Genomic DNA, 24,254 nt, shown 5'->3' with positions numbered 1-24,254 from the left:
TTTGGGGGAGCTGTTAAAGGGGCCGCGCGCAGTTGTGCGTAAAAGAGGGTGGGGCGCGGGGGGGCGGCCAGCCTCGGTGGGGCGGGCAGAGCCGGCCTTGTTTTTATTCTCGTTGTCACAAGGCGCCTTTCCATGAGGAGCCGCGGCTCCGCGCTCGGCACGCAGCTCCCGCAGGGCGCGCGGCACGCAGCTCCCGCCAGGCGGCCCCTCCCCCGGCCCCGCTCTGGTGGTACGGCCTGAGCTGCCCGCGCCGCCGCCGTACGCTCCGGCTGTGGGGCGGGGCGTGGCGTTCCCCTCCCGTCAAGCACGGCGCTCCCGGCGGCAGCATGGCGGTGAGTGGGGTGGTGTTCTGCTTGTTGCGCCTCGCGTCCGCTCAGCTCCGGACGTTGAGCGGGGCCGCTCTCGCCAGGTGGCAGCGGGGAGTGGGGACAGACCGGCGGTCTGCGTGAGGCGGTGCCGGCGCGTCGCGTGGCTCGGGTGCCGTTGGGCAGCGCCTTCGGGAGAGCCGCGCGGCTCTGAGGCGGAGCGCCGTCCCGCAGCGCGGTGTGCGGGTTGGGGCGCGGCCGTGGGGAGCGGAGCGCGCGGTGTCCGGCCTGAGAGAGCCGCGCGTTGCGTTACGGCATCGTCTGCGCGTTCCTTCTCGGCCGCGGTTCGCCGCCGTGCCTCGCTCGTGTCCTGTCCTTAAGGGGCTGCCCGTGTTTCAGCGGGCCCAGCGAGGTTGGGTGGGTGCGGTGCTGCCGTCAGCCGTGCTCTGTTGAGAGGTCCCGCTGCAGCGTGTGGGTTCCAGAGATGTGCTTGCGGTAGTGCTCTGAAGCGGGGATGCCCGGTGACAGAACGAGCTGCGATGCTCTGCAGCCCTGCTGTGTTCGTTGGACCCTTCGTGCCGACTTCTGTCCGTCCGTGCTTCGCAGGAACGGAAGGGGACAGCGAAAGTGGACTTCCTGAAGAGGATTGAGAAGGAGATCCAGCAGAAGTGGGCCGATGAGCGAGTCTTTGAGGCCGGCGCTGGGGATGGGCACAACCCAAGGAGGTAGCGTTGTATTTACGTGCACATTTTATTTTTAATTCTTTGACCTTTTTGTCCCCCAGGGAATGCTTTTTCTCATCCATTTCAGAGGGAAAGCAGTGTGTTTCTGTGAGTCGTGTGCTTTGGTCAGGTGGCAGCACTGTGTGCTACGTTGGCATAAAGCAGTGGTGAGCATTTGCTGCTCAGGTCCCAGCGGGGATGAAGGCAGCTGTCCTCCATTCCTTGGTGCTATCGGTGCTCTCTGATTTTAAGAGTGAGGCTCTTTTCAGGGACTTCTGCTCTCTGTCACAGAGGAGCTTTTTCGGTGCAACAAGGTGAGAGGTTAAGGAATGACTCCCCCCAGGTAGGAGCACAGCTCCTCTATTTCAGGTGAGGTCATTTATAAGGCATGGACTTACTCTGCTTCACCAAGAAGGGTTGTTTCACACAGCTTGGGCCTGACGCAGGCTGACCTGTTTGACTTGGCACAGAGGTTGCTGTAGACCAGGTGTGTTTCCTGGTTTTATTTCTGCCTGAATAACCCTGAGAAACCTGTTTAAGCCTGAAGCTGGGGAAATGTTGAGATTGTTTGGGAACTGAATCCCTCCCAGATCAATAGAATTGCATGTACAGTGTGGAAAGACTTGTGAAACAGCATCAGTAGCTTGAGTGGGTATTGGAGTGAGAAAAACCAACCTTGGCAGCGCGAGTTATTTCTAGTCTTGTTTTACTTTGACTTTCCTATTTAATAACTTAAGTGCTCTAACAAACAACACCTTCTTAAACTGTAATCTTTTGCAAGCAAAAGAATGACTTGGCCTTTGTTTTTGTGTGTTTCTAAGTCAGTGGTAGTGTCAGGTGCAAGCTGTGGGTGGGGGTAGAGTGCGAAGATGGAGGCAGTGATTGCAAATGGCCTAATGATCTAGAGATTATTTTAGATGTTTTGGAAGGTCAGTAATCTATATTCAAAGTGCTGTGCAACAATACTATGGTTGATTGCTATTGAGTGGCTATATGCAGTGTTTGAATGGAAAAGCTGAACTCAGTGGGAGATAAAATAAATGACCTCTCTGAGCTCTTGCAGCAGTTCATTTACAGAATCAGGACTAGAACTCCCTACATCTGGGAACGTGTTGCATTTCATTCAAAGCTGCTTTGTGATTTCAGTCCTATGAAGCTACGAGGCTGTTTTGTAAGGTGACAAAACCTGCTGTTATAACAGTGGTGTAAAATCAGACTGTTTTTGCAAGATACAAATTATTTTGGTGTCACTGTGTGCTGATAATGCCTGAACATACAGTGATGTTAACTGTGTTATTTATGCTTTTCTTGATGCTCACTTTAAAGCTGATTACATTGGATGTTTTAATTCTTTGAATTTCTCCTCAGTAAAGGGAAGTACTTTGTTACTTTTCCTTACCCCTACATGAATGGCCGACTGCACCTGGGACACACCTTTTCTTTATCCAAGTGTGAGGTAAATATTTTCCTTTGCTAATACCTTTAAATGCTGCTTTTGAAATAGCTGATGCTACTTTGTAGTTAACAGAATGCCTTGCTAAGTACTTTGTAGGCTTAATGATGATGTCTTCCAGCTTTCTTATTTTTCCCATATTTTCAATGGGAACATTACTGCTAGGGGGGAGAAAAGGGTTGCATATAACTTGTGTAGTTCTAGGGAACTGGGCAGTGCAGGTGCTGCTCTTTCAGAGATCAGAGGTTTATAGGAGATGTTGCTGCTTATTGCTTGTCTAGCTGCTGACTGGCACAAGCATCAGAGAGAGCCTTACTGCCCTCTTTGTTTGTAAATAGTGTTTTGTTTCCTACATTAGCAGGTTTTAGATACTAATGGATAGGATTCCACAAAATCCATCTCTTTGCATTCTTCTGTAGTCTAAGGCAGCCTTCTGGGAAAGGTTGGCAGGTTTGTCCTGATGTGGCCAGGCAGTGCAGGTCTGGTAGCAGGATGTGTTTGTAGCTTTGTTTCCTTCAGCACCTTCATGGGTGCTGCCTGCTGCATGCGACTGCCTTTCAGTAGCTTAATGGAAGGAAGGAATTGCATTTCCTTTTTGGGATGGGTGCTGATTTAACTTTTTGCCATTCTCTTTTCATTTTTCCACTTTATGTAGTTTGCAGTTGGGTATCAGAGGCTCAAGGGGAAGAGCTGTTTGTTCCCATTCGGTCTGCACTGCACTGGGATGCCCATAAAGGTAGGACTTGCTAAGGGGTTTTCCTCATGCTTTCCATTCTTAAAAGTGTGAGGAGCATTGCTTCCTGTCAGTGCAGAACATTGTGGTAATTTATTCAAAGCTTTATCAAGATATTGTGATTTGAAGCCTGACTTTGTAATATAGGTGTGTGCTTTACTTGAACTATGCAGTATGACTTCCAAGAAAACAAAGTTTTCAAAATTCAGTTCAAGCAGTTTTTTGTTTGCAAGTTGTAGCAGAGATGCTCAGTCATGGCTTGAAGCAGTGATGGAGCGCCTGGTAGGAAGGCAGGGCCAGCCAAGGGAAGCTCAGATGCGTGCAATGTACGGAGTGATGGAAGGGGTGGAGCCAGGATCCACCCCTTTCCAGCCCTCATTTAAGGGTTGGCAGTGGAAGAAAGGGCATCTTGCTGGAGATTCCTGCATGCCTGTGGCCTTCCAAATGTAAGCAGCTCTTTTCCTTCATTTCTGCATCTATAGCTGCTGCATTTGGGCTCACTCTCATTTGCTGTGGCTAAAGACTTTGTCACCCTGCTGTTATTGCGGTGCTTTCCATCCCATTATGGTGTTACACAATAAATCCTCACTGAACATCTTCCTGCCATCACAGGCATTCTTCAACTAGAAAGCTCTCCTAGAAGTTAACACAATGTCTGGAAAAAGTTTAAGTGTTGTAGTGGAAAGCACAATGTTACAGTAAAAATCAATCCTTAGTAATTGCTTTGGTCATAGATATGGAAAAGTGCTGACAGACTACCAATAACTCTAATTAGGCTTGTGCAGATAAGCTCAAAAGAGAAATGGAGCTGTATGGCTGCCCACCTGAATTTCCTGATGAGGAGGAAGAGGAGGAAGAAAACTCTGCTAAAAAAGATGAAGAGATTATCATCAAAGACAAGGCAAAAGGGAAAAAGGTAAAGTTGATTAAACAGGGAGTGGTAGCTGTGCTCTTAGAGCTTCCAGTTGTATATGCAGGTATTGCCAATGTGAGAATGCGTACTATTTTTTCTCACTGCAATTGTCCTGACAGAGTAAAGCTGCTGCCAAGACCGGTTCTTCTAAATACCAGTGGGGAATCATGAAGTCTTTGGGTCTGTCGGATGAAGAAGTGGTCAGTTTCTCTGAAGCTGAGCACTGGCTGGATTATTTCCCTCCTCTTGCTGTTCAGGATCTGAAAAGCATGGGATTAAAGGTAATTGTTAGCAATATAATGCTCAGTTCTGAAGGCAGCCATGTTTGTGTTTATGAATATGGTTCTGTTCCTTTGGGACTAGAAATCATCTGCAGAATAAAGACATTATTTCAGAAGTGTTTCTATTATTTATGGAATTATTAATTTAATCTTTAATATTAGTCTTTTAATAGTCTTGTGTGATTAAGTGCTTCTTGTCTACAGAATATAATCTGTGTCAATCACTCCTTGAAACAAGAATCAGGTGAAGAAATCAGAGCATTCTTTTTCTCTTTCCATATTAAGTTACCATTCTGTAATCAGTATTGACAGTAGCTTTAGGAGGAGTAATGATGTGATACTACATGAAGATACTTGTCCTACTGACAATAAAAAACAGACAGATATTGAGAAACAGTGATGCTGAAATTTAGCTTTGGTGATTGGTTAAAACTTCTACCAAACTTCTAAAATGCACACTCAGCACACAAGGCCTGGAGTCATACATGTCAGCTCTCAAAGGCTATGCATGCGGACTGCTTAAGTACCCTTTTAAGCATGCACCATTAACAGGCATGTACTTTTAATTTTAAAATTAGTTTAGCTGTTTTGTGGTTCCTTAAATGTCTTCATTGTATGTACTTAATAGAGACTCCTATGCATTTCCAGGTGGATTGGAGGCGTTCTTTCATTACCACAGATGTTAACCCATACTATGACTCCTTTGTACGATGGCAATTCCTAACATTAAAAGAAAGAAATAAGATTAAGTTTGGGAAACGGTAAGGCTACTCTGAATTTATGGTGAATGTGGATGAGTGAGTTTGTGAACGATGGAACACTATGGCACCAGAAAGTGTTTGTAACTCAAACTAAAAGGCTTTTATTTCAAATACCCTATAGAAGTGAACAGGTAGAGTGCTTACTGTGCTGGGTTTGTGAGACAGCCTGCTTTGTGTTTTGGTTTTACCATAGCTGTCAATTCAAGGTTAAATCAATACTGACAGCTCATGTAATAACTGTCATTGGCATCAGTGGATAGTGAGTTAAGCAAAATTTGAAGATATCCTTTGAGGTTCTCCCTTTGATTAGGGTAATTTTTCTTTTTAGTTTATGAACATATACTTTTATTTTTTAGATACACGATTTATTCTCCAAAAGATGGGCAGCCTTGCATGGATCATGACAGGCAAACAGGAGAGGTAGTGTTTTCAGTTGTTTTCCTGCATTGTTTATGGTTCTTATCTACTGAAAGGAAAAAAAAAAATGCATCATGGAGCAAAATGTATTTCATACATTCCAAACTGCCTGTTCTCAGTTGCTGGTACATGGGGAAAACTGAGTGAACTGCAATGTTGAGAGTACTTATCTTGAACTGCAGATAATATTTTCCGTTGTGGCTGTTCCCTGTGAGTATTTGGCAATTTGTGCCATCGGCATTGCTGCAGCATATCTATCTGTTGAAACGACACAAATAAGTATTTATTGTGTTGCTGAGATAGCTGCTTTCATGAGTAAATTTTTGGACAGGGGTATAAAATAGATCCTCTCTCTTCAGTCTCTGTTTTCTGAAGCAGCATTTTATTTCAGTAGAGTTGTGATTTACTTTGAAGAGAGCATTGTTGCCTTAAATAGCATTTAGGTTACTACAGAATAGTTCTTCTTTGCTGCTCGAGTCAACTCCATGTATTAATTGCTGCATTGTTTATGTGAATTGCAGGGTGTTGGACCTCAAGAATACACTCTAATAAAAATGAAGGTGTTAGATCCTTATCCAGCAAAGTTAAGGTAAGCCTTGAATTCATAACAGCAAGTCAAATCCCTCTTATGGCCAAAAGTGGACATTAAATTAGCCTGGTTTGCCTAATGCAAGATTTAATTTCATCCTGTTACTTTTGTAACTTCACGAACTTGGTCTCTGCTTTGAGCTGCTGTATTCACTGAGCTGTGTGGAGCACAGATTTAAAACAAGCAGACATGCACCAAGTGAAAAGCAAGCCCTGCACTGAATTTAATGAGCCAATTAGGAAATGTAACGTATAGTTCACGTTGGCTTAAGAGCATGTTTTGTGCTACCCTGAATGTTTTTATTTTGGTGACTTATAAAATGCTTTTTCCCCCCCACCAGTGGCCTGAGAGGAAAAAATATCTTCTTGGTGGCTGCGACGCTCAGACCAGAGACCATGTTTGGACAGACCAACTGCTGGGTTCGCCCAGATATGAAATACATTGGCTTTGAAACTGTGAATGGGGATATCTTTATCTGCACCCAAAGAGCTGCCAGGAACATGTCCTACCAGGGCTTTACGAAAGACAATGGAGTTGTACCTGTTGTCAAGGAACTGATGGGAGAAGTAAGCATCTTGCAGCTTGCTGGCCAAGTCTTTTTCTTTCTGTGAAGCTTGTGCTTATAAAGGTGGTGGTAGAATTCTACTTATAAAGGAAATGTAAATGCACTTTTGGTAGATGAACTCAGCAAGTTTAAATGAGTATCAGCAAGAAGAGCTTACTCAGGCTGAAAAAAATGCTCTTTTCGTAATTATGTTCCTCTGCCCCACACAGGAGATTCTTGGTGCTGCACTTTCTGCACCTCTCACCAGCTACAAAGTTGTGTATGCTCTTCCCATGCTCACAATCAAGGAAGATAAAGGTAATGTTGCAGCAGCAGCTTGTTGAGGTCTGCTTGGTGCACGCTGTGCGTTCAGTATGTTGACTGATATTTTATCTGCTGTATCTTTTTCTTTGTGAAGGAACGGGAGTGGTAACAAGTGTCCCTTCTGATTCTCCAGATGACATTGCAGCCCTGAGAGATCTGAAAAAAAAACAGGTCCATCTCTTCTCTCAATCACTTCTGTTTTTATTTCCTTTCCAAAGCGTGGAGGAACAAAAGTGGATATTCAGTGGGTAAAACAAAACTCCTTTTAATTGGAGTTTTGCCATCTCTAACATCTTATCTCTAACATTGTAGCTAAATGAAGTTAAAACTTGCTGAGCTCAGTCAGGTTTTTCTTCTGTCTTCAAGAAGGATTTTGAATGGGAGTTGTGTTGCTTTGGTCTTAATGTGCCTAAGAGGAGGGCCAGTGAATTAGAAATAGATTCCTGTTGTGGAAATGAATTTGAGATGAGAACTCCGTATGAATTTCAAATGAATCTTAGAGTAGCTGTTGCTGTTAGAGCTTCAAAAGCGCATCCCTGTCTAAATGGCTGTCACTGGCTGCTGAGTTTGTTCCACTCATTTTCAGTGATAATGTGTTTTTTCTCATCTTTAGATATGTGCGCGTTCTGATAGAGTCACCTGAATTTGTTTAATTTTTGAGTCAGATGTGAGAAGTAGTGAGCAGGCAGAGCAGCAGTTCCGTCTGTTTTATAGTAAAATAGTATGTGTGCAAAAGACCTTGGGAATGGATAAAAACCTTCCAAGGTAACTTTTTTTTCTTTCATTCATATGTTGTGTTTTTTTTCCCCTTAACTTTTGAAGGCTCTCAGAGGGAAGTATGGTATCAGAGATGAAATGGTCTTGCCATTTGAACCGGTGAGTTCACCCACCTGGGTGCATCTGCAGTACACATGGTGGCTTTGTGCTCTCTGATGAGAAATGTGCCAGGATGGTGCATCTCTTCCAGATCTTTTGTCTGAAATTCTCTTCAGCTGGGAAGTTTGGAGTGATGTTTTCATGTTTTCTTACAGTTGTATGTGATCTGTTATGGGTTGTAGTCAATATATATATATTTTTTATTCTGTGCTATAACAGATATACAAAAGCATTATTTTTTGTGGGAATTACTATTTTGGAGAATGCAGTACATCATCCTGATAGCTATTGGTTACAGTAATAATCTTGCCTTCAAGGCAAGATGGAAAGGACTGAAGTTACTTAACTATTAATGCAAATGCATGGCTGAATCGGTTTTTGTTGAAAAACATAGGTTACTGATAGAGCTGTCCCAGCATTCTGTGTTGCCCTTGCTTTCCCGGGCCAGCTGCAGTGCTGGTACAGTGTGATACTGGCATGGTACGAGAAGATGAAACTGGGTTATTGCCTGTGGGAGAGCAGGTGGGGGGGGTGTCATAGGATACATCAGGGATTCTTGACCCTAATCAGTGGAGCTGCACCAATACTTCGTAAATGCCTTTGAAACTCAGTTAGTGATAGATGCTGTAAGTGTGCACAGAGTAGCACAATGCAGTAGAAGTTGGCCATTGCTCTGGTACCTCCTGCTGTGTCACTAGGGCTGTTCAGTACCAGTTTTTGTCCAGCTATCATGCAACATGTTTAGGTAATGTATAAAAACTGCCTTTTTTCCTCTTTGTCATCTCTTGTTCAAACTCCGCTGTTGGCTGCAAACCAAGATAAAAAATACTTCTCTTACTGAGCACATCTCTTCTCCTGAAGTGAAATCTGGGAGACAAATTCTTATGTAGATTTTATTACATTGAGATGATTTGAAATAAATACCTGACGCTGTTTTGTTAATTCTCAGGTGCCCATCATTGAAATCCCAGGTTATGGCAACCTTTGTGCTCCATTCATCTGTGATGAGCTCAAAATCCAGAGCCAGAATGACAGAGAAAAACTTGCTGAGGCCAAGGAGAGGGTATACCTTAAAGCATTTTACGAAGGAGTAAGTAATAAAGGTGATTTTGCTTAGTTTGATCGGACGGTAAAAAAATCCCAGGGCAAGAATCAGAAATAAATAAATAGGGCAGGAAAGGGGGAGATGTTTCTTTTTCACCAGTCAATTTTTTTTTTTAGAACTTCTGCAGTTGAAAGAGTTGTGTAGAACTGAAGGAGGGTGGAGAAGTGTATGACTTCAAATTGAGGCTCATAATTTAGTGATCTTGGAAATGGTCACATTCTGAGGAACTGATCAATGTTGTTGCAAGCATTGATTTGGGAACTGGTATAAAAAGATAACAATTTTTTTTTTGCTGTCCGTACTTATGTGATGGCTTACTGTGACTCCTCAGGTCTGTTCTTGTAAGCTGGCACCAACTTGAATTTCTGCCCAGCCTTGTGGGGTTGCCTGTGTGCATGCTGACATGTATACAATTTATTTTTAAGGAAAAGAAGATTGTTTATTGAAGAACAAACAAAACCATAGCAAATGAGACAAAACAAACCACCCCAGCACATAAACAAAAATCTCCAAAAAGTAAAAGCTTGCTTCCTGTTTTTGCTTGTCAGAGATAACAAAGAAATGGCAATTATTGCTGGTTCTAAAGACCTACTACATGTCTGTCTTGTTAATTTAAAGTGAATAAACTCCTCTGACTCATCTTTTACAGGTAATGTTGGTGGATGGATTCAAAGGACAAAAAGTTCAAGATGTCAAGAAATGTATACAGAAGATGATGGTGGATAATGTATGTAGTAGTATGCATACCTATCTATGTGGGATAGATAGCTAAAGCAGAGACCTCGTATTCTCTGCTTTATCTCGCAACCTTATCTAGGAAGTACTTTGGTTTGTTTATCATCTTTGATATACTTGTAAAGATACTGAATATGCAGTCTCTGAACTGCAAGTTGTCTTCAAATAAAAGTAAAAGATACCATTTATATGGAGATACCCCTTCTGGGGTTCATCAAGCAGAGAAGGAAGGGTAGTAACTGAAAAATGAGCATGTTGTGTTCAGTTAGATTTTCCTGATGAGAACAGCAAGTGGGAGCAGCATCTGTTAGTCGGTATTTGCCTGTTGTTGCAGCGTTGTGATCTTCAGATTATAGTATAGCACTTTGTACTATTTTGTGCTGCATCAGAATGGCTGGTCTGGGAAGGCAGAATTCCAGTTCTACTTGTTTTCTACTAGCTGTGACATACATGTGATATATTTTAGATTCTGCTATGAATAACTCATTACCAAAAAAAAAACCCACAAAACAGTAATGGGTAGGGAGATGATTAATGAGTAATTTTTTTTTGCTGCTGCCCTCCTTGTTCTGCATGGAGATAGTGTTCACAAAATTATATGAACTGACACATCTGAGAGGTACACAGTCAAATATCATACTCCATTTTCCAGAAGGAAATGCTGGGGCAGAAAGGCAGTGCAGTAACAAAGCCATGCAAGAAATGCTGTAAAACAGACTGGAATTAAGATGATATTCATTTTAGTGAAACATGAGGATTTGCAAGACTTTGTAAAGTACTTAGATCTTAGCTTTATTGCCCTCTCAGGTGAGTAACACCTCTTCTTGTAGGATGAAGCCATGATCTATATGGAACCTGAGAAACAAGTGATGTCAAGGTCTGCTGATGAATGTGTCGTGGCCCTTTGTGACCAGTGGTAAGTGAAGTAGTTGAAGTGAGCTTTAGTTAAAAGTCACTGTCAGTTTATATCCAAGGTATGGTGTTTTTTTAACAATAAAATTTTCTGACCGTAGGTATTTAGATTATGGTGAGGTGGACTGGAAGAAACAGACATCAGAGTGCTTGAAACAACTGGAGACGTAAGTTATAAAAGCAGATATGAAGAGGAGTGATTGTTTGCAGGTGGTGTTCTGGGAGTGCTGAGGGGAGTGGTTATTAATAGCTTATTTCTTCCAGGTTTTGTGAAGAGACTAGGAGAAATTTCGAAGCTACTTTAGGTTGGCTGCAGGAACATGCTTGCTCCAGGACTTATGGCTTAGGTAGGCAAAGAGCTCATTTTCTTTCTTGGTTCTTTATAAGCATGGTGTTCATTACATCATTTGAAAGACTGAAGTGCTGCCTGGAATCCAAAATGGTATTGTTAAGTGTATAGCAGATTTAACCAACTTAAATCTAGATCCAACATCCCCAAGAAGGCACACTGTATCTTGTGAATGTATGCGGTCTGGAACTTCTTCTTGGGCAGTTACTTTGGTAGGGATTTCAGCAGAAGAAACCAATGACCATCTCTTTGGCATATCCTTAAATGATGACTGCAAAGTGTGAAAGCAGGTGCTGCAAGCAAAGGTACAGACTATCTGATACCTGTCTTCTGCCTCTTCCAGGTACTCGTTTGCCTTGGGATGAGCAGTGGCTGATTGAGTCTCTCTCTGACTCCACAATCTACATGGCCTATTACACAGTCGCTCATCTGTTACAGGGAGGTAACCTGAGAGGCCAGGGAGAATCTCCTCTAGGCATCAGGTAAGGAGAATGAATCACCATTTTGCCTGTTCAGTTGTGTGCTTCTCTTCTGAGTTGTTCTTGACAAAGACTTGCTAAGCAGGCTGATGCTTTGCTTTTGTGTTTTAAAAGCATCAGTGTCAAAACTTAACTTCCTGATAGCTATGTTAAAGCAATGGTGTAGGAGAAAAATGAAGGAAAGAATGTAGTACTGTCTCCAGAGAAGGGGAGGAATGTCCTTGAAAGCAGAACTGCACATGAAGTAAATCACATTTTTTAGTACTTGTCTGACTTGCCTTGAAACGGTCCTCCCCAGGTGTTTGAGTGATTTATTTCAGTGGCTGCTGCAGTCTCAGTTCTTGCTGAGAGACTGCTTTACAGCTGTGAAGAATTTTATGGTTCATTGTACAAAGAGCATAAGATCGACACTCCAGTTTTGTTACTGCATTAGAAGTTGGTAACTCTTACAGGCATAGAGCCTTCTATCCATAGCCCCTATGTGGGAATGCTCAAAGTTAAGAGGGGCAAAGCATTTGTACTGAAATACTCTCAGAACTGCTCTGTGACCTTTTAGATGGGATGACTGAGCTTCCAGTGATAGATATCAGAGAGATGATGTAGCACAGCTGGTCTGGAATTTAAAACAAACGAAAACCACGAAAAAACCAACTCAGTGGCATTCTGCCTTGAATCTTAGACTCTAATTTTGCCTATTTTGTGAGCTGCTTTTTGGAGGAGTTTACACATTGTGGAATTGCAACATGCCTTTTTCGATGCTGTAACTAATATGAAAAGCATTTCCAAAGTAATGTGTGTACAAACAGAAGTAATTCTGAAAGGTTTTCATTTTGTTTTGAACCTTTCTAATTACAGAGGGCTTACCAACATGCTAACCATGCCTGGAAACAAGCTTTGAAGTGATCATCCTTAGCACTGAATTACAGATTTAAAATGATTAAGGATGTAAAATTACAGTGTATTATCCACTCATTAATAACGTCTTTCTTACTATTAGCAAATGCATTTTTCTGAGACTCTGGGGTAGGGTAAGTGAGGGCTTTGTGGCACATGAGTTGCCATTCAGATAAGCAATCTTAGCACCAAACATAGAAGCGAGGACACCACACACACTAGTAATTTAAAGCATAAGACAAATACCAGAGAGAAAGCAGTGAAGTGGTGCACAGAAGAGTGTTTTAGACTGGTGTTGTCTGTCATTTGAACTAGTTGTTTAATATGTACAGGAAGTGCTTTGGATCTTGAATGTGTTCCTCTGCATAATACAGGGCAAAGCACCTTAGCAGATGTTAAAAGATGACAAACAGAGGTTTGAAGCTATTTGGTTTGAGATATGTGCCAAGTAGTATCTGGTGGACTCCCATGAAATTGTAAGAAGCCAGAAATAAAACTGTGTAGAATGAAAAGTATTTTTAGTGCAGGCTCAGCAGTATTTTCATTCAAACTTACAGAGCGCATCAAATGAGCAAAGAAGTTTGGGATTACATCTTCTTCAAGGCAGCTCCATTCCCTAAAACAGAGATTCCAAAAGAAAAATTGGACAAGCTAAAGGAGGAGTTTGAGTTTTGGTATCCTGTGGATCTCAGAGTATCTGGCAAAGATCTTGTTCCAAATCACCTGTCATACTACCTCTATAATCATGTGGCAATGTGGTCGGATCAGAAGTAAGTTTGGAAATGATGCAAAGCAGGCATGCAGGAGGTAAAGCTGCTGACACTGCACTGCATTTTGTTATGATGTGCAGTACTGATAACAGAAGTCATAGAACCATGGCGGACTCTTAGCAAGGTGTAGTTCCTGTGCATGAGAACACTTTATATTTCCTTGAATGTCTTTTTAAAAGTTGTATTAAGCTCTGTATAGGAAAGCTATTTCCTGATGTTAAACATTAAATCTGCTTCCTCTACTGATGTAGACTTGCCCAACAGAAATTGGGGTGGCTCTCCCCAGTGCTGCTGGGTAGTGCTAATGACTGACTTTTAAGTTACATATACTTGAATAGAGGAAGGTGGGGTAAATGAAATGTAAGTGTGGATGCAAGGCTCCCTGCTTTGTATATCAACAGTGGTGAGCCCTAGCCCTTATATTGTAGTTTTCTTTGAAAACAAAGACATTCCTTGATTTAATTTTTAAGACACCTCCCAGATACTTTCTTGAAGATTCTACTTAAGGTGTTCATCCCAAAGTGGAACAAAAAACATTACTTCATTTTTTTTAAAAGAGAATGTATTTACTTTGTAATGTGCTTTGTATCTTGTCTTCAAACAGAGAAAAATGGCCAGTAGCTGTTAGAGCAAATGGACACCTCCTTCTCAATTCTGAAAAGGTACGGTGAGGTTTTGTGGATGTTCAAGTAGGCCCTTACCAGACTCAAAAAAATCTATATGAAGATAAAAGGAGGGAAGTGAAAATTCACATTCCTTCACTCCTAACTTCCAGGTTTCCATTCACCAGAGGTAATTGGAGGGACAAAAATTGCTGTTCCTCCATTGATGCTTAACATTCTTCTTCTGTTAGCTCTTGTATCACTTGATTGGTTTAGTTAAGATTTCTGTGAATTTCTGTTAAGCTTTAGGATAATAAAAATGTAGTAAAACAGAAAAAAATCATTCTGCCTTTTAGCTTTGAGGCCTGGAGTCAGTATAAGGAGAAGAAAGTTTGTGTGAAAACTTGCAATGCATACAAGTTCTGAAACTGAATTTGAGTGTAGAACTGCCTGAGCCTAGGAGCTTGGCCTTGGAGATTGTCTGATGTGAAACCAAGAAAGCCAACATGATCCTTCTTGAAAAACTGCTGCAGGATAAGCTGAAAATGCTAATTTTGAAGTAGCATTTAATTTTCAAGGATTAGATACAAGTAATTGCTGGAGCTGAGTTTTGGTGCCAGTTGTTCCATTTTCCAAAACCTGACAAGTTTTGGGGTGGAACTGAAATGATCCAGGAAGCAGCAGCAATTTCCATGAGTTTATAGTGTATGGGTATCTTGGTAGTTGGACAGCTTGCCAAGTCACAAGCTGAGTTCAGTGTTCTGGAGTGGATCTTGTTTGTGAAGGTCAGCCTGTTTTTTGCAGTGTGACGTCATTCAGACTTACCAAAGTTCCTTTGCTCTAATTCATGAGACAGTATTTTCTTAGTGTTTTCACCAGACTCTTGCTGGACAGGCAAGACGACAGAAAAAGAGTGGGTATATGAGAAAACAAAGGTTCTTCTATTTCTTTCAGATGTCTAAATCTACGGGCAACTTCCTTACCCTATCTCAGGCTGTAGACAAGTTTTCTGCAGATGGTAAGTATGTTCTGACCAGTCTGTTATTTCAGTGATGCCAAAATGATGAGAACTCATGTTTTGCTCTCAGAGGAGCAGTGGGTATATTGGAGTACTGCATTGCAATAAACCTACCAGCTGTCTTTGTTTGAAAAGCTGAGCTGTTTAGAAAACTGGGATGTGCATTAATGGAACACCTGTTTAAATCAAGAGCTTCTCCCAGGTTGAGGTCTTCTGGACGGTGTTTATTCCACACACTGCTATTGGAGATCAAAATATCAGACAAATGCTGCTGATACATACTGTGTGTGTTCCTGCATGTCGTGTTCTGCCTTGCATCCTCCTGGTGGCTCTTTTTTTCCTTTCCAACTGTGACTGTTGGGCTCTTGGTTCTTGCTATCTGTCTGATTTGCTTCCTTAGGAAAATAGCGTTTGTCTCCATGGGTAAAGTGCATCCTTTGAGGCATCTCTCTAGTTGGCCAGGCAGTTTGTAACTTAATTCCACATTTACATTAACATGGAATTAAAAGTTAGTTGTCACTGACTTCGAGTCCCTTGCCTTCTGCACCCACATCTGCCAGCTCAGTGCACGCCAGTCCTGTTAGCTAATGCGATTTCCCTCAGGAATGCGTTTAGCCTTGGCTGATGCTGGGGACACTGTTGAAGATGCCAACTTTGTGGAAGCCATGGCTGATGCTGGGATTCTTCGTCTGTACACATGGGTGGAGTGGGTGAAGGAGATGATTGCAAACAGAGACAGTTTAAGAAGTGGTCCTGCCAACACCTTCAATGACAGAGTCTTTGCCAGGTACTGTACAAAGGTTAATAATACAACATGGTACAGGCTGGTTTTCTACTATTTCTTTTCTTGCAAGTATAGTAATCAAATATAGTTCTTTTATGGAATTAACTTATATTAAACATCTTTTAAATTCACTTTCAGAAGAGCTGGTGTGACTGTGTTGTACTGGTGGCATTGGTAGCATAGTTCTACACAGTATTCCTATTAAGTAGAGTGGACTGTGCAATATTGGTGTTTTCACTTTCCTCCCTAGTGAAATGAATGCAGGCATAAAGAAGACAGACCAGAATTATGAGAGGATGTTATTTAAGGAGGCTCTGAAGACTGGCTTCTTTGAATTTCAGGTAGGAGCTCTTGTTATAGATAAATAATGCTTGATATTTGTTGCCTTATGTGGGCTTCTTTTGATCCTGATGCCTGTGATCCTTAACCAGACAGCTGAATTGGAATCTGAGTTATATCAAGAAACAAGACCAATTAGATAGACTTAATCTGAAATTATAAAGATCTGTTTGGCATTTTGCAGAGGCCCAGAGGAGGACAGCTGTGATGTTGCATGTAGACACTATTGAGAAGAGTGCTTCCTGTCCCTAGGTCCTTTTCAATGGAGGCTTTCTCATAAGTAATCCAGATAACAGAATTTTCTGGAAATAGTGCTTTTTTATATACTCCATAAACCATATCCAGAGTGCCTCTAGAAGCATTCCACTTCACTTAATGAGTTACAGACGCTCCTTTATGTGGTTTCTTTATGATATTTGGAAATGGGGTTAAATAAGCTGAGTTGTATGCATCATGATAGATCGTATTCATTGCTCCTCTTTGTACTTAGTATCTGCAAAGGTATTCCAGGGTCTTTTATATCTGTTCTAATTAACACTTCTAATAAGGTACTTTTTGTAAAGTGAAGTTGTCAGCTGACATATTCACAGTCAGGTGCTTGAGAAAAATACACTACTTCCAGTGATCTGTTATTGAGTTCTAAGCTTCTTACATTCTAAAGGCATATTAGAGCAAACAGCTGGGTGATCTTCCTTTCGAGTGCTTCTCCATGGCAGTTACTGTGTTAATGGTGGTGATGCTGGCTTTCTTCCAGGCAGCAAAAGATAAATACCGTGAGCTGGCAATAGAAGGGATGCACAGAGAGCTGGTGTTTCGGTTTATTGAAGTTCAGACTCTGCTCTTGGCTCCTATCTGTCCTCACCTGTGTGAGCACATCTGGTCACTGCTGGGAAAGGTACTAGTGCATGTTTCTGTTTTGTCACTAGATTCAGGTCTAAGGTTTCATTGATATATATTTTTTTAGGCTGGTGTCAGACTTGTAGATTTCATTTGTTTGCAAGGAGGGGAAACATCTGTCCTACAATGTTAATGTATGAATTTCCATGATAGGGCATTGCGTGTGACAGCAGGTATGTTGAGTTAACCTGTATCTTTGGTTACTGTAATGATACAGGTAACTTTCATTAAAGTCACTATGACTAACTTCATACAAAGAGATGATCTAAAATTAATCTGATAACAAAATATTCCTACATCTATGCATGGAACAGCTTCTTTTGAGCTATCAGGTGAACTGGGGAAATGAGTGTTGTGCTTGCACAACAAGATCTGTGTGGCAGGTGTGCTTGTATATGTATATGTGACACAAATGCATGTTGGTTGTTCTTACTCCTTTACCACTGCATAATGGATGAGTGCTCATTAAGGTTCAAACTGCCTGAACTTCTGTTTCCAGTCAGGCTGTGATTGATGGGAGGACCACTAGGTATGTGCGCTGAGATAAAAATGCACAGTAACTTCTTCCTTTCTTAACAGCCTGATTCCATTATGAAGGCCTCCTGGCCGGAAGCAGGCCCTGTGGATGAGATCTTAATTGGCTCCTCTCAGTACCTCATGGAAGCAGCCCATGACCTCCGACTCCGTCTCAAGGGCTACATGGCACCTGTGAAAGGAAAGGTGATGTGTAATGGGTCATCTAAGTATGCACAGTTGGTAATTCTGCGTTGCCTCAGAACTCCCTCCTGATGTTATGTATTTTTTTTCCTTCCTTTCCTCAGAAGGGTACTAAAGAACCTTCCCAGAAGCCTTCTCACTGCACCATCTATGTAGCCAAGAGCTACCCGCCATGGCAGCACACCACGCTGTCAGTTCTGCGCCAGCACTATCAGGTGGGTGTTCTTCTGTGGCTTTTTGGGCTGCTTCTCTGCTTTTTGTGCACTTTTTTTTATCTGTAAGGAAGCTTGTAAGCTGTAATTTGTTACCAAATTTCTTACATGTAAAGTGAGGTGGTGTTAATTTCTCTTATACTTCTATGAATGTCCAATGAATTTTAATGCTTAATGAGAACGTTCTGAGGTGTGTCATTGATTCAACAGTATGTCCTTTTTGCTTTTGGGTGTTTCTGAGTAAAAATGGGCCCGCGTTCTCTTACATTTGAAAGGCTATCCATTTGAAAATGAGTTCTTTCCCAGCAGTGTTTCTGAGGAAATCTTATTGACCAAGAGATTAATGTTGCCTTGCTGCACAAGTGGGCTTAGAGGTGTTTTCTGATCCTTAAGTAGGCATATATTGTTCAGTGAGGAGGTTGCAAGAAATATATTGAAATGCAATGCATGTGTCATAAGTGCAAGAAATTCACTTCTCTGGAAGTGGAGAAATCTGTTTCTGACATGGAGATTGCTGGGTGGGTTTTGCCTTACTGGTGAGCTGTCATCCTCAGCATTGTAGCTGATACCTTTGAGTCAGGACTCTTACAACGTGCAGTATTGAATTAAATCAACATTCCTCATCTAAAACTTGTGTTTGGAGTATTAAAATTTGGGAATCCTATAGCATTTCTTTTATAAGCACTAAATTCTGCTGTTCAGTCTTGTACACTGAATGGGCAAATATCAAATACACTGTATTGGCAAATATCTGAGCTGTGAATGTAAAATCAAAACAATTGAGAAAACTAGTGCTTAAATATTTACTTGAGGGTGGACTTTAAATATGGATTTAAGATACATTTTTAGTTGGTTGGTAATTTAGGTACACTAATATGTTGTTACAGACAAGATTAAAGAATGGCAGTAGATACCTGTCGGTTTTGGTAATTTTAAATGTTTTTAAAGGGATAGGAAAATGATTGCGTGGAATCGATGATGACAGTCCTTGATGGTATTTTGGTAAAGCATTGAGGATGTACGATACAAATGGGCATGTGTTGTGGTTTGTCTTTTTCCTTTTGATCCCAATACTCAATGGGTATTCATCAACACTTAGGTCACTGGAGGTCAACTACCAGACAATAAGGTAATTGCCAGTGAGCTTAATGCCTTGCCAGAGCTGAAGAAGTACATGAAGAAGGTCATGCCTTTTGTTGCCATGATTAAGGTAAGTGTCAGAGCGGCAGCTCATGCAGAAGGTTGATGTTATCCTGACCCTGCACAAAGTATTGCCAGCAAGTTGAGGGACTCAGTCCTTCTGCTCTGTACTGATGAGGCCACACCTGTAATACTGTGCCCAGTTTTGGGCCTCACAGTACAAAGAAGGCACAGAGCAACTGGAGAGTAGCCTAAAACGAACATTCAGAGGAAAAGAGCATGAAGGAGCTGCTATGAAGCTTCTCGCATAAGAGAAATTCATAAAAAGGAGTATTTTATTAGATCAGCTTGTATGTTTGCAACAGATCAGCCAAACTTTCAGTCATACAAGCAGATCAGGTCTGAAACATACCTGTTTTTTTGATGTCTTTAGTCTGACAATTAGTGACTCCCTTGTATGCAGGGAATGGTTTGGCATGCTGGGACTTACCCAACACTTCATCCCTGTGCTTTGAAAGAGCAGTAAGTGACTGCATATACATACATAGAAGAAGCATGTGAGCTTAGATTCCCTAGACCAGTATGTTGTTCTCTGAAACAGACTATTCAGCAGTTCCAGGGTATAAGAAGCATTTCTGCTTGTGCTTCCCATTTCTTTAGAAGATAAGGCTTTGTGATTTACCAAGGGAAGCGACTCACTGTTAGCGCAGGGAGTCTTGCACATCACACTGATGAGGGAACCATGGCTGTGCTAAGTGTGATGAAGCAGAGCTTCAGAGGAGGCAGCTGACTGAGCATGTGGAAGCAAGAGACTAATTAAATTCTAAAGAGGAAGTTCTGTTTTACTTCTATAAATAAAAAAAGTAGTTGTTATATTGCTTTTAATACTTTGGCTATTGTTACTGTTTCTGTTGGTTTTCTATACTAATTAATTTACCTTTATGCTAACATATTAAGTGGTTGTTATTTCCCTGCAGAGAACTGTTTATGACTGTTGTGAATGTGTTCAGCTGTTGTATGCTTGTTCTTTATTCTAAACTAGGTCATAAGACTGAATTTCATGCTGTGAAACAGCACTGAAGTTCTGACTTACTGGGAGAATTCTCAACTCGCACATTAAATGGAGATTACAAGTGACAGAATATAAAACACCTTTTGAATTCTGTATTAAAGATGCATTATAATTGCTCTTACTCCTCCCATCAGTGTCACCAGCTCCCTGTAGAAGATACCCTGTTACAGGAGAATTATTGCTTCTATGCCAGCATATTGTGCCAGCAGAGAGCTTGCATATTTTAAAGCCTGTTCTTTTCATGACTAATGTAGATACATTGCAATTGTGAAGCATCATCTTGCAGCATTAGATGGTTTTAATCCATTTTTTCCTCTGGCAGGAAAACCTGGAGAAGAATGGTTCACGTGTTCTTGATCTGGAGCTGGAATTTGATGAACGGGCGGTGCTCATGGAGAATATTGTCTATCTGACAAATTCCCTGGAGGTTTGTATGTGTTGACATCCTTGTTACTTGGTTCTTGCTGGGATAGCTGGAGGATCAGCCTTTCCAGTGCCACTTCTGAAGAGGTGCTTTTCTCTGACCTAACTGTTATCTTCAGTTTTTCAACTGAAGGAATTGGGACATGTTTACAGGCATCACTGGTAAGAATGACCGCCGTTCTTAGCCTGAAGTCCTCAGACTCTTACAATGGCACCTGTGAACTGTAGCAGATTACTTCACCCTCTTTGAGAGTGGAATCTGGGCAGGGCTTTTAAAACTATGTTAATGAAGTAAAATGGCTGTCTAGAGGAAGTTAAGCCAGCTTAGTATGATCATCAGAATACTTTCTGTCCTATATCAGAGCAAAGTCAAGGGCAAGCAGTGCCTGTTTTAAAAAGATCTGTAAATTTGCTACTAATGATAAACTGTGGAAGGAAGGAAATGTCCTGCTGCACAGCAGGGGAGTGTAGAGATGCATAAGAACTGAACTGCTTTGTCACAAAGTTTAGCAGTTGTCACGTTCAGAACCTTGGCACCATTACTTTGTTTCTGGATGAGCTGGGGGCTGGCTGGCTATGGGCTCTGCTATGAAAGTCTTGGAGTTTGCTGTGGGGTTGTCAAGTTTAGTCCACATTTAATGTGAGTGTGCTGTTGCTGCAAATGAGCTATGCTGTTTGTTGACCTAGATTAGAAGGAGTTGCCTGTATAGAATGTGATTTGGCAAGCCAAGGGAAGCCATCCCTCCCAGCTCTGCTGATCTCAGACTTAGAGGATGTGTGTCAGTGTTCAGCCCTCCTCGTTATTCCCCACTCCCTATCCCCAGTGTTAGAAACGATGATGAGGAACTGCAGCTTGTTGAGCAGCAGACACCAAGAGTGTTGGTGTGAACCTTAAGTGCATGGAGGTCTGGTAACTCCTCTTGTTCCCTCTAATACAGTCAAATTCCTCTTGATTCCCTCCCCTCTCCCTGCCCACCTTTCTTGCAGCTGGATCATATTGAAGTGAAGTTTGCTTCTGAAGCAGAAGATAAAATAAAAGAAGAGTGCTGTCCTGGAAAACCATTCTCTGTATTCAGAACTGAGGTAACCACCACCAAAAAAAGCCAGATATTCAGATATTGGAGGTCTGAAAAGTTGAGTACAAACCAACCCACAAATATACCATTGGAAAGTTTACTTGAAGATGTAAATAGGAATTTTTGCCCTTAACCTAACACCATTCAAAACAGGAAACATTTACTGAAGCAATTGCTATTTCTTTTCTATGTATACAGCTGTAAATGTGACAATGATTATATCTTGGCCTTCAGGCACTTCAGATCAAATCTTTAAATTGTGCTGGCTGGAAGGCTATTAAAAATGAGTGCCTTGGGCATCAGTGTGTATGTCTCCTTCAGCCACATGCATTGCCTACTGCCCTTCAGATACGGTAGACTGTGTTCCAGCTAAAACATGGGCCAAAACATAGAACTGAGAGGTCTTGATCCTGCTGGTCTGAATTTCACTTCTCTGCTGTTATTTGGAGGTTCTGGTGTTGCTATACTTGCTGGAAGGCATCACAAGCTTCCATGTGAAGCTTCATTTGTTGAATTCTGTAGTGTTAATATTTTCAGTGCTCTCCTGTTAGCCCCCTGTAAACTAACAAATGGCATTCAGTTGCATAAAAATCAAATACTTAAAGTATTCTTCCAGCTCCATTGTGGAATTCTGAGAGCACTGGTGAGTAAGGCATGAGATTGGTGAAGCTCTACAACAGTAGTAACAGATGTGAATATTTCTAGCTCTGATACTTTTCAACAGTAAAAATTTGATTGTTTTTTTTCCTTAAATATGTCCAAAAAAGTTACATATCCTGCAGCTTATATTCTAAACACTTGTGTAGGTGGTTCTGTTCTGCCACTGGCATTCCATGCTGTGCAGTGAAGGCAATCTGTCTGGAACACTTTGTGATGGATGGTTGGTTTGGTTTAGGTGCATATTTCCTATGAGCCTTGGGTCATAAACATGGATCCCCCTTTAATTGTTAATTAACTTTCTTACAGCCCAGTGTGTCTGTGTTTTTGGTGAACCCTCAACCGTCAAATGGCCATTTCTCTACAAAAATTGAGATTAGGCAAGGAGATAATAGAGAGACTGTGATCAGGCGCTTAATGAAGATGGACAGAGGCATCAAAGGTAAATACTGGAGCTGACATACAGCTGCCTGTGCTGATTAGGTTAATGTTTCCATGTGAGGTGGGCACAGAGAGCTGCTGTGTCAGTGCCACAGAATGGGTACAGTACAGGTGCAGCCATGACTCAGAAAGGTCTCCATGCAGAAGGAAATGGGTTTCTTAAGTGAACAACATCTGTGGTTTTGTTGAGGAGTGCAGAAAGTAAGAATGGAACAAATCTGAATGACCATAGAGCTGAATGTTAGTGGAAAACTGGGCTGAATCCATAAGCTTCTGACAGCAGAGAGGTCTTTTCCTTGTTTTTTTGCAGCTCATGTTTCTATTAATGTTTGACAGATAAACAAAGGTAACCACTGATGGATGATAATGCACACAGGGAGGAGTACGTGATAACTTGTGTACCAAAATGTATGCAGAGGGAAACGTGCTGTACACATAGTAGATGTGTATGCATATCTAACACCCTGCTGCAAGGTGAATATTTGGAGATGATTGGGAAGTGACTCTTTCCAGCTCTGCATCTCTTCCAGAAGGTGTCACTGTTCTGTCGGTGCACAGGAGAGAAAGGCTGTGCTTGGAGGAAGGCGTAACAGAAAGATCCTGTTTTTTTTCTGGTCTGCTTAGCAATCTTCTGTTGGTGTGAATTTAAAAGGGAATTGTATTCCACAAAAACTCTCCCCTGCCCCTTTTCCCCAATCTCTGAAATTAATTCCTCAAAAACAAAGGCACTGCTCAGTCACCCACAGCTGACGTGAGAACAAAAAGGCAGATGTGGTGCTTGGAACGTGGCCTTGGGACTTGCAGACAGAACAGACAAGATGCTGTCTCTGCTACAGTTTGCTCTGTGACCACTGGATGACATCTTTTAATGGGTTTAAGTCTTAATTTCCTTGGAGAAGACCTTTGGCAGTACATGTATTCAGTGTTGTTTGGATGAACTCGGTCGGTATTGTGGTTTGTGTGTAGATGTGTCCTCATTAGCTGGTTGTTATACTGCAGATCTCTCTAAAGTGAAGCTGATGAGGTTTGATGATCCAATTCTTGGGCCTCGCCGTGTTCCAGTCCTTGGCAAAGAAGAAGCAGAGAAAACTGCTATTCCAGAGCAGGCAGTCTTCCACATCAACCTGGCTGAGAGACGTGTGTGTGTCACAGAGAGTGGCCTGACCAGGGACATTGGTGACACCATTGTGTATCTGGTTCATTGAACTGCCTGTGTGCGACTTGATCCCTGGCAGAGAGAGCTCATGGAGTGACTTTGGAAGTGTTTGTAACAAAGATGTGAATTTGTTCTTCAAAAAAAGAAAAAAGCCCACCAAAAAAATCCTCATTTTGCATGCAAATTTATCCCTACTCTTTAAAATGCAGATATAATGAAATTATTTTCCTTTGGCCCTTTGGGTTTTTTGAAAATAAACAGTTTTCCCAAACATTAATGTGGCAGATCTTCCTTTCCAGCTGAGGCCTGTGTGCTCAGAAGTGTTGTAGTGTATCAGGTTTAGCACTCATTTCTCTCTGGACTGGGATCCAGGTGGAGAAGTTGGTTGTAAATCACCTTTAATGGGGGGGGGGGGGGGGGGGGGGGGGAGTCACTTACAGACTTCTGTACTTTGCTTTTCAATGACACATATGGCAAACAGGTATACAGGTATTGGACCAGAGAGATTATCGCGTTACAAAGGAGTAATGCAATAAAGATCTTACCTGTGTCCTGGGC

The 24,254-nt window shown here is 41.8% G+C and overlaps 1 protein-coding gene across 3 annotated transcripts; it reads left to right on the top strand.

Annotated features, from left to right (window-relative positions):
- The first annotated feature begins 291 nt into the window (after positions 1 to 291).
- On the top strand, positions 292 to 23,967 carry LARS (leucyl-tRNA synthetase). Of its 3 annotated transcripts, none has more exons than XM_414663.8 (32): positions 292 to 332; positions 912 to 1,030; positions 2,396 to 2,483; positions 3,136 to 3,216; positions 3,989 to 4,129; positions 4,246 to 4,407; positions 5,056 to 5,168; positions 5,525 to 5,588; positions 6,107 to 6,174; positions 6,515 to 6,740; positions 6,949 to 7,036; positions 7,137 to 7,213; positions 7,865 to 7,918; positions 8,868 to 9,008; positions 9,673 to 9,750; positions 10,589 to 10,674; positions 10,772 to 10,837; positions 10,935 to 11,017; positions 11,363 to 11,501; positions 12,950 to 13,162; positions 13,767 to 13,824; positions 14,719 to 14,782; positions 15,386 to 15,569; positions 15,817 to 15,907; positions 16,660 to 16,800; positions 17,382 to 17,522; positions 17,624 to 17,734; positions 18,831 to 18,941; positions 20,266 to 20,370; positions 21,354 to 21,449; positions 22,409 to 22,541; positions 23,540 to 23,967. In XM_414663.8, the coding sequence occupies exons 1-32, from the start codon at positions 327 to 329 to the stop codon at positions 23,743 to 23,745; spliced, it is 3,534 nt and encodes a 1,177-aa protein (XP_414663.3). In that variant the 5' UTR covers positions 292 to 326; the 3' UTR covers positions 23,746 to 23,967. The 3 variants fall into 3 exon arrangements, with proteins under 3 accessions (XP_414663.3, XP_040502939.1, XP_040502938.1); XM_040647004.2 differs by having other exon boundaries at positions 309 to 409; XM_040647005.2 differs by lacking the exon at positions 23,540 to 23,967 and having other exon boundaries at positions 21,354 to 21,499; positions 22,409 to 22,493.
- The last annotated feature ends 287 nt before the right edge of the window (positions 23,968 to 24,254 follow it).

This window comes from Gallus gallus, chromosome 13 (genome assembly GCF_016699485.2).
Source record: "Gallus gallus isolate bGalGal1 chromosome 13, bGalGal1.mat.broiler.GRCg7b, whole genome shotgun sequence".
Taxonomy (NCBI): Eukaryota; Metazoa; Chordata; class Aves; order Galliformes; family Phasianidae; genus Gallus; species Gallus gallus.
Note: the sequence above shows the minus strand (reverse complement) of the source record. Positions and strands in the feature narration are given on the sequence as shown.

Excerpts from the sequence above, each read along its gene's own strand:
- LARS (XM_414663.8), top strand. Across the intron at positions 7,037-7,136 it reads CACAATCAAGGAAGATAAAG|GAACGGGAGTGGTAACAAGT; the intron begins GTAATGTTGCAG and ends TTCTTTGTGAAG. Across the intron at positions 7,919-8,867 it reads TGGTCTTGCCATTTGAACCG|GTGCCCATCATTGAAATCCC; the intron begins GTGAGTTCACCC and ends GTTAATTCTCAG.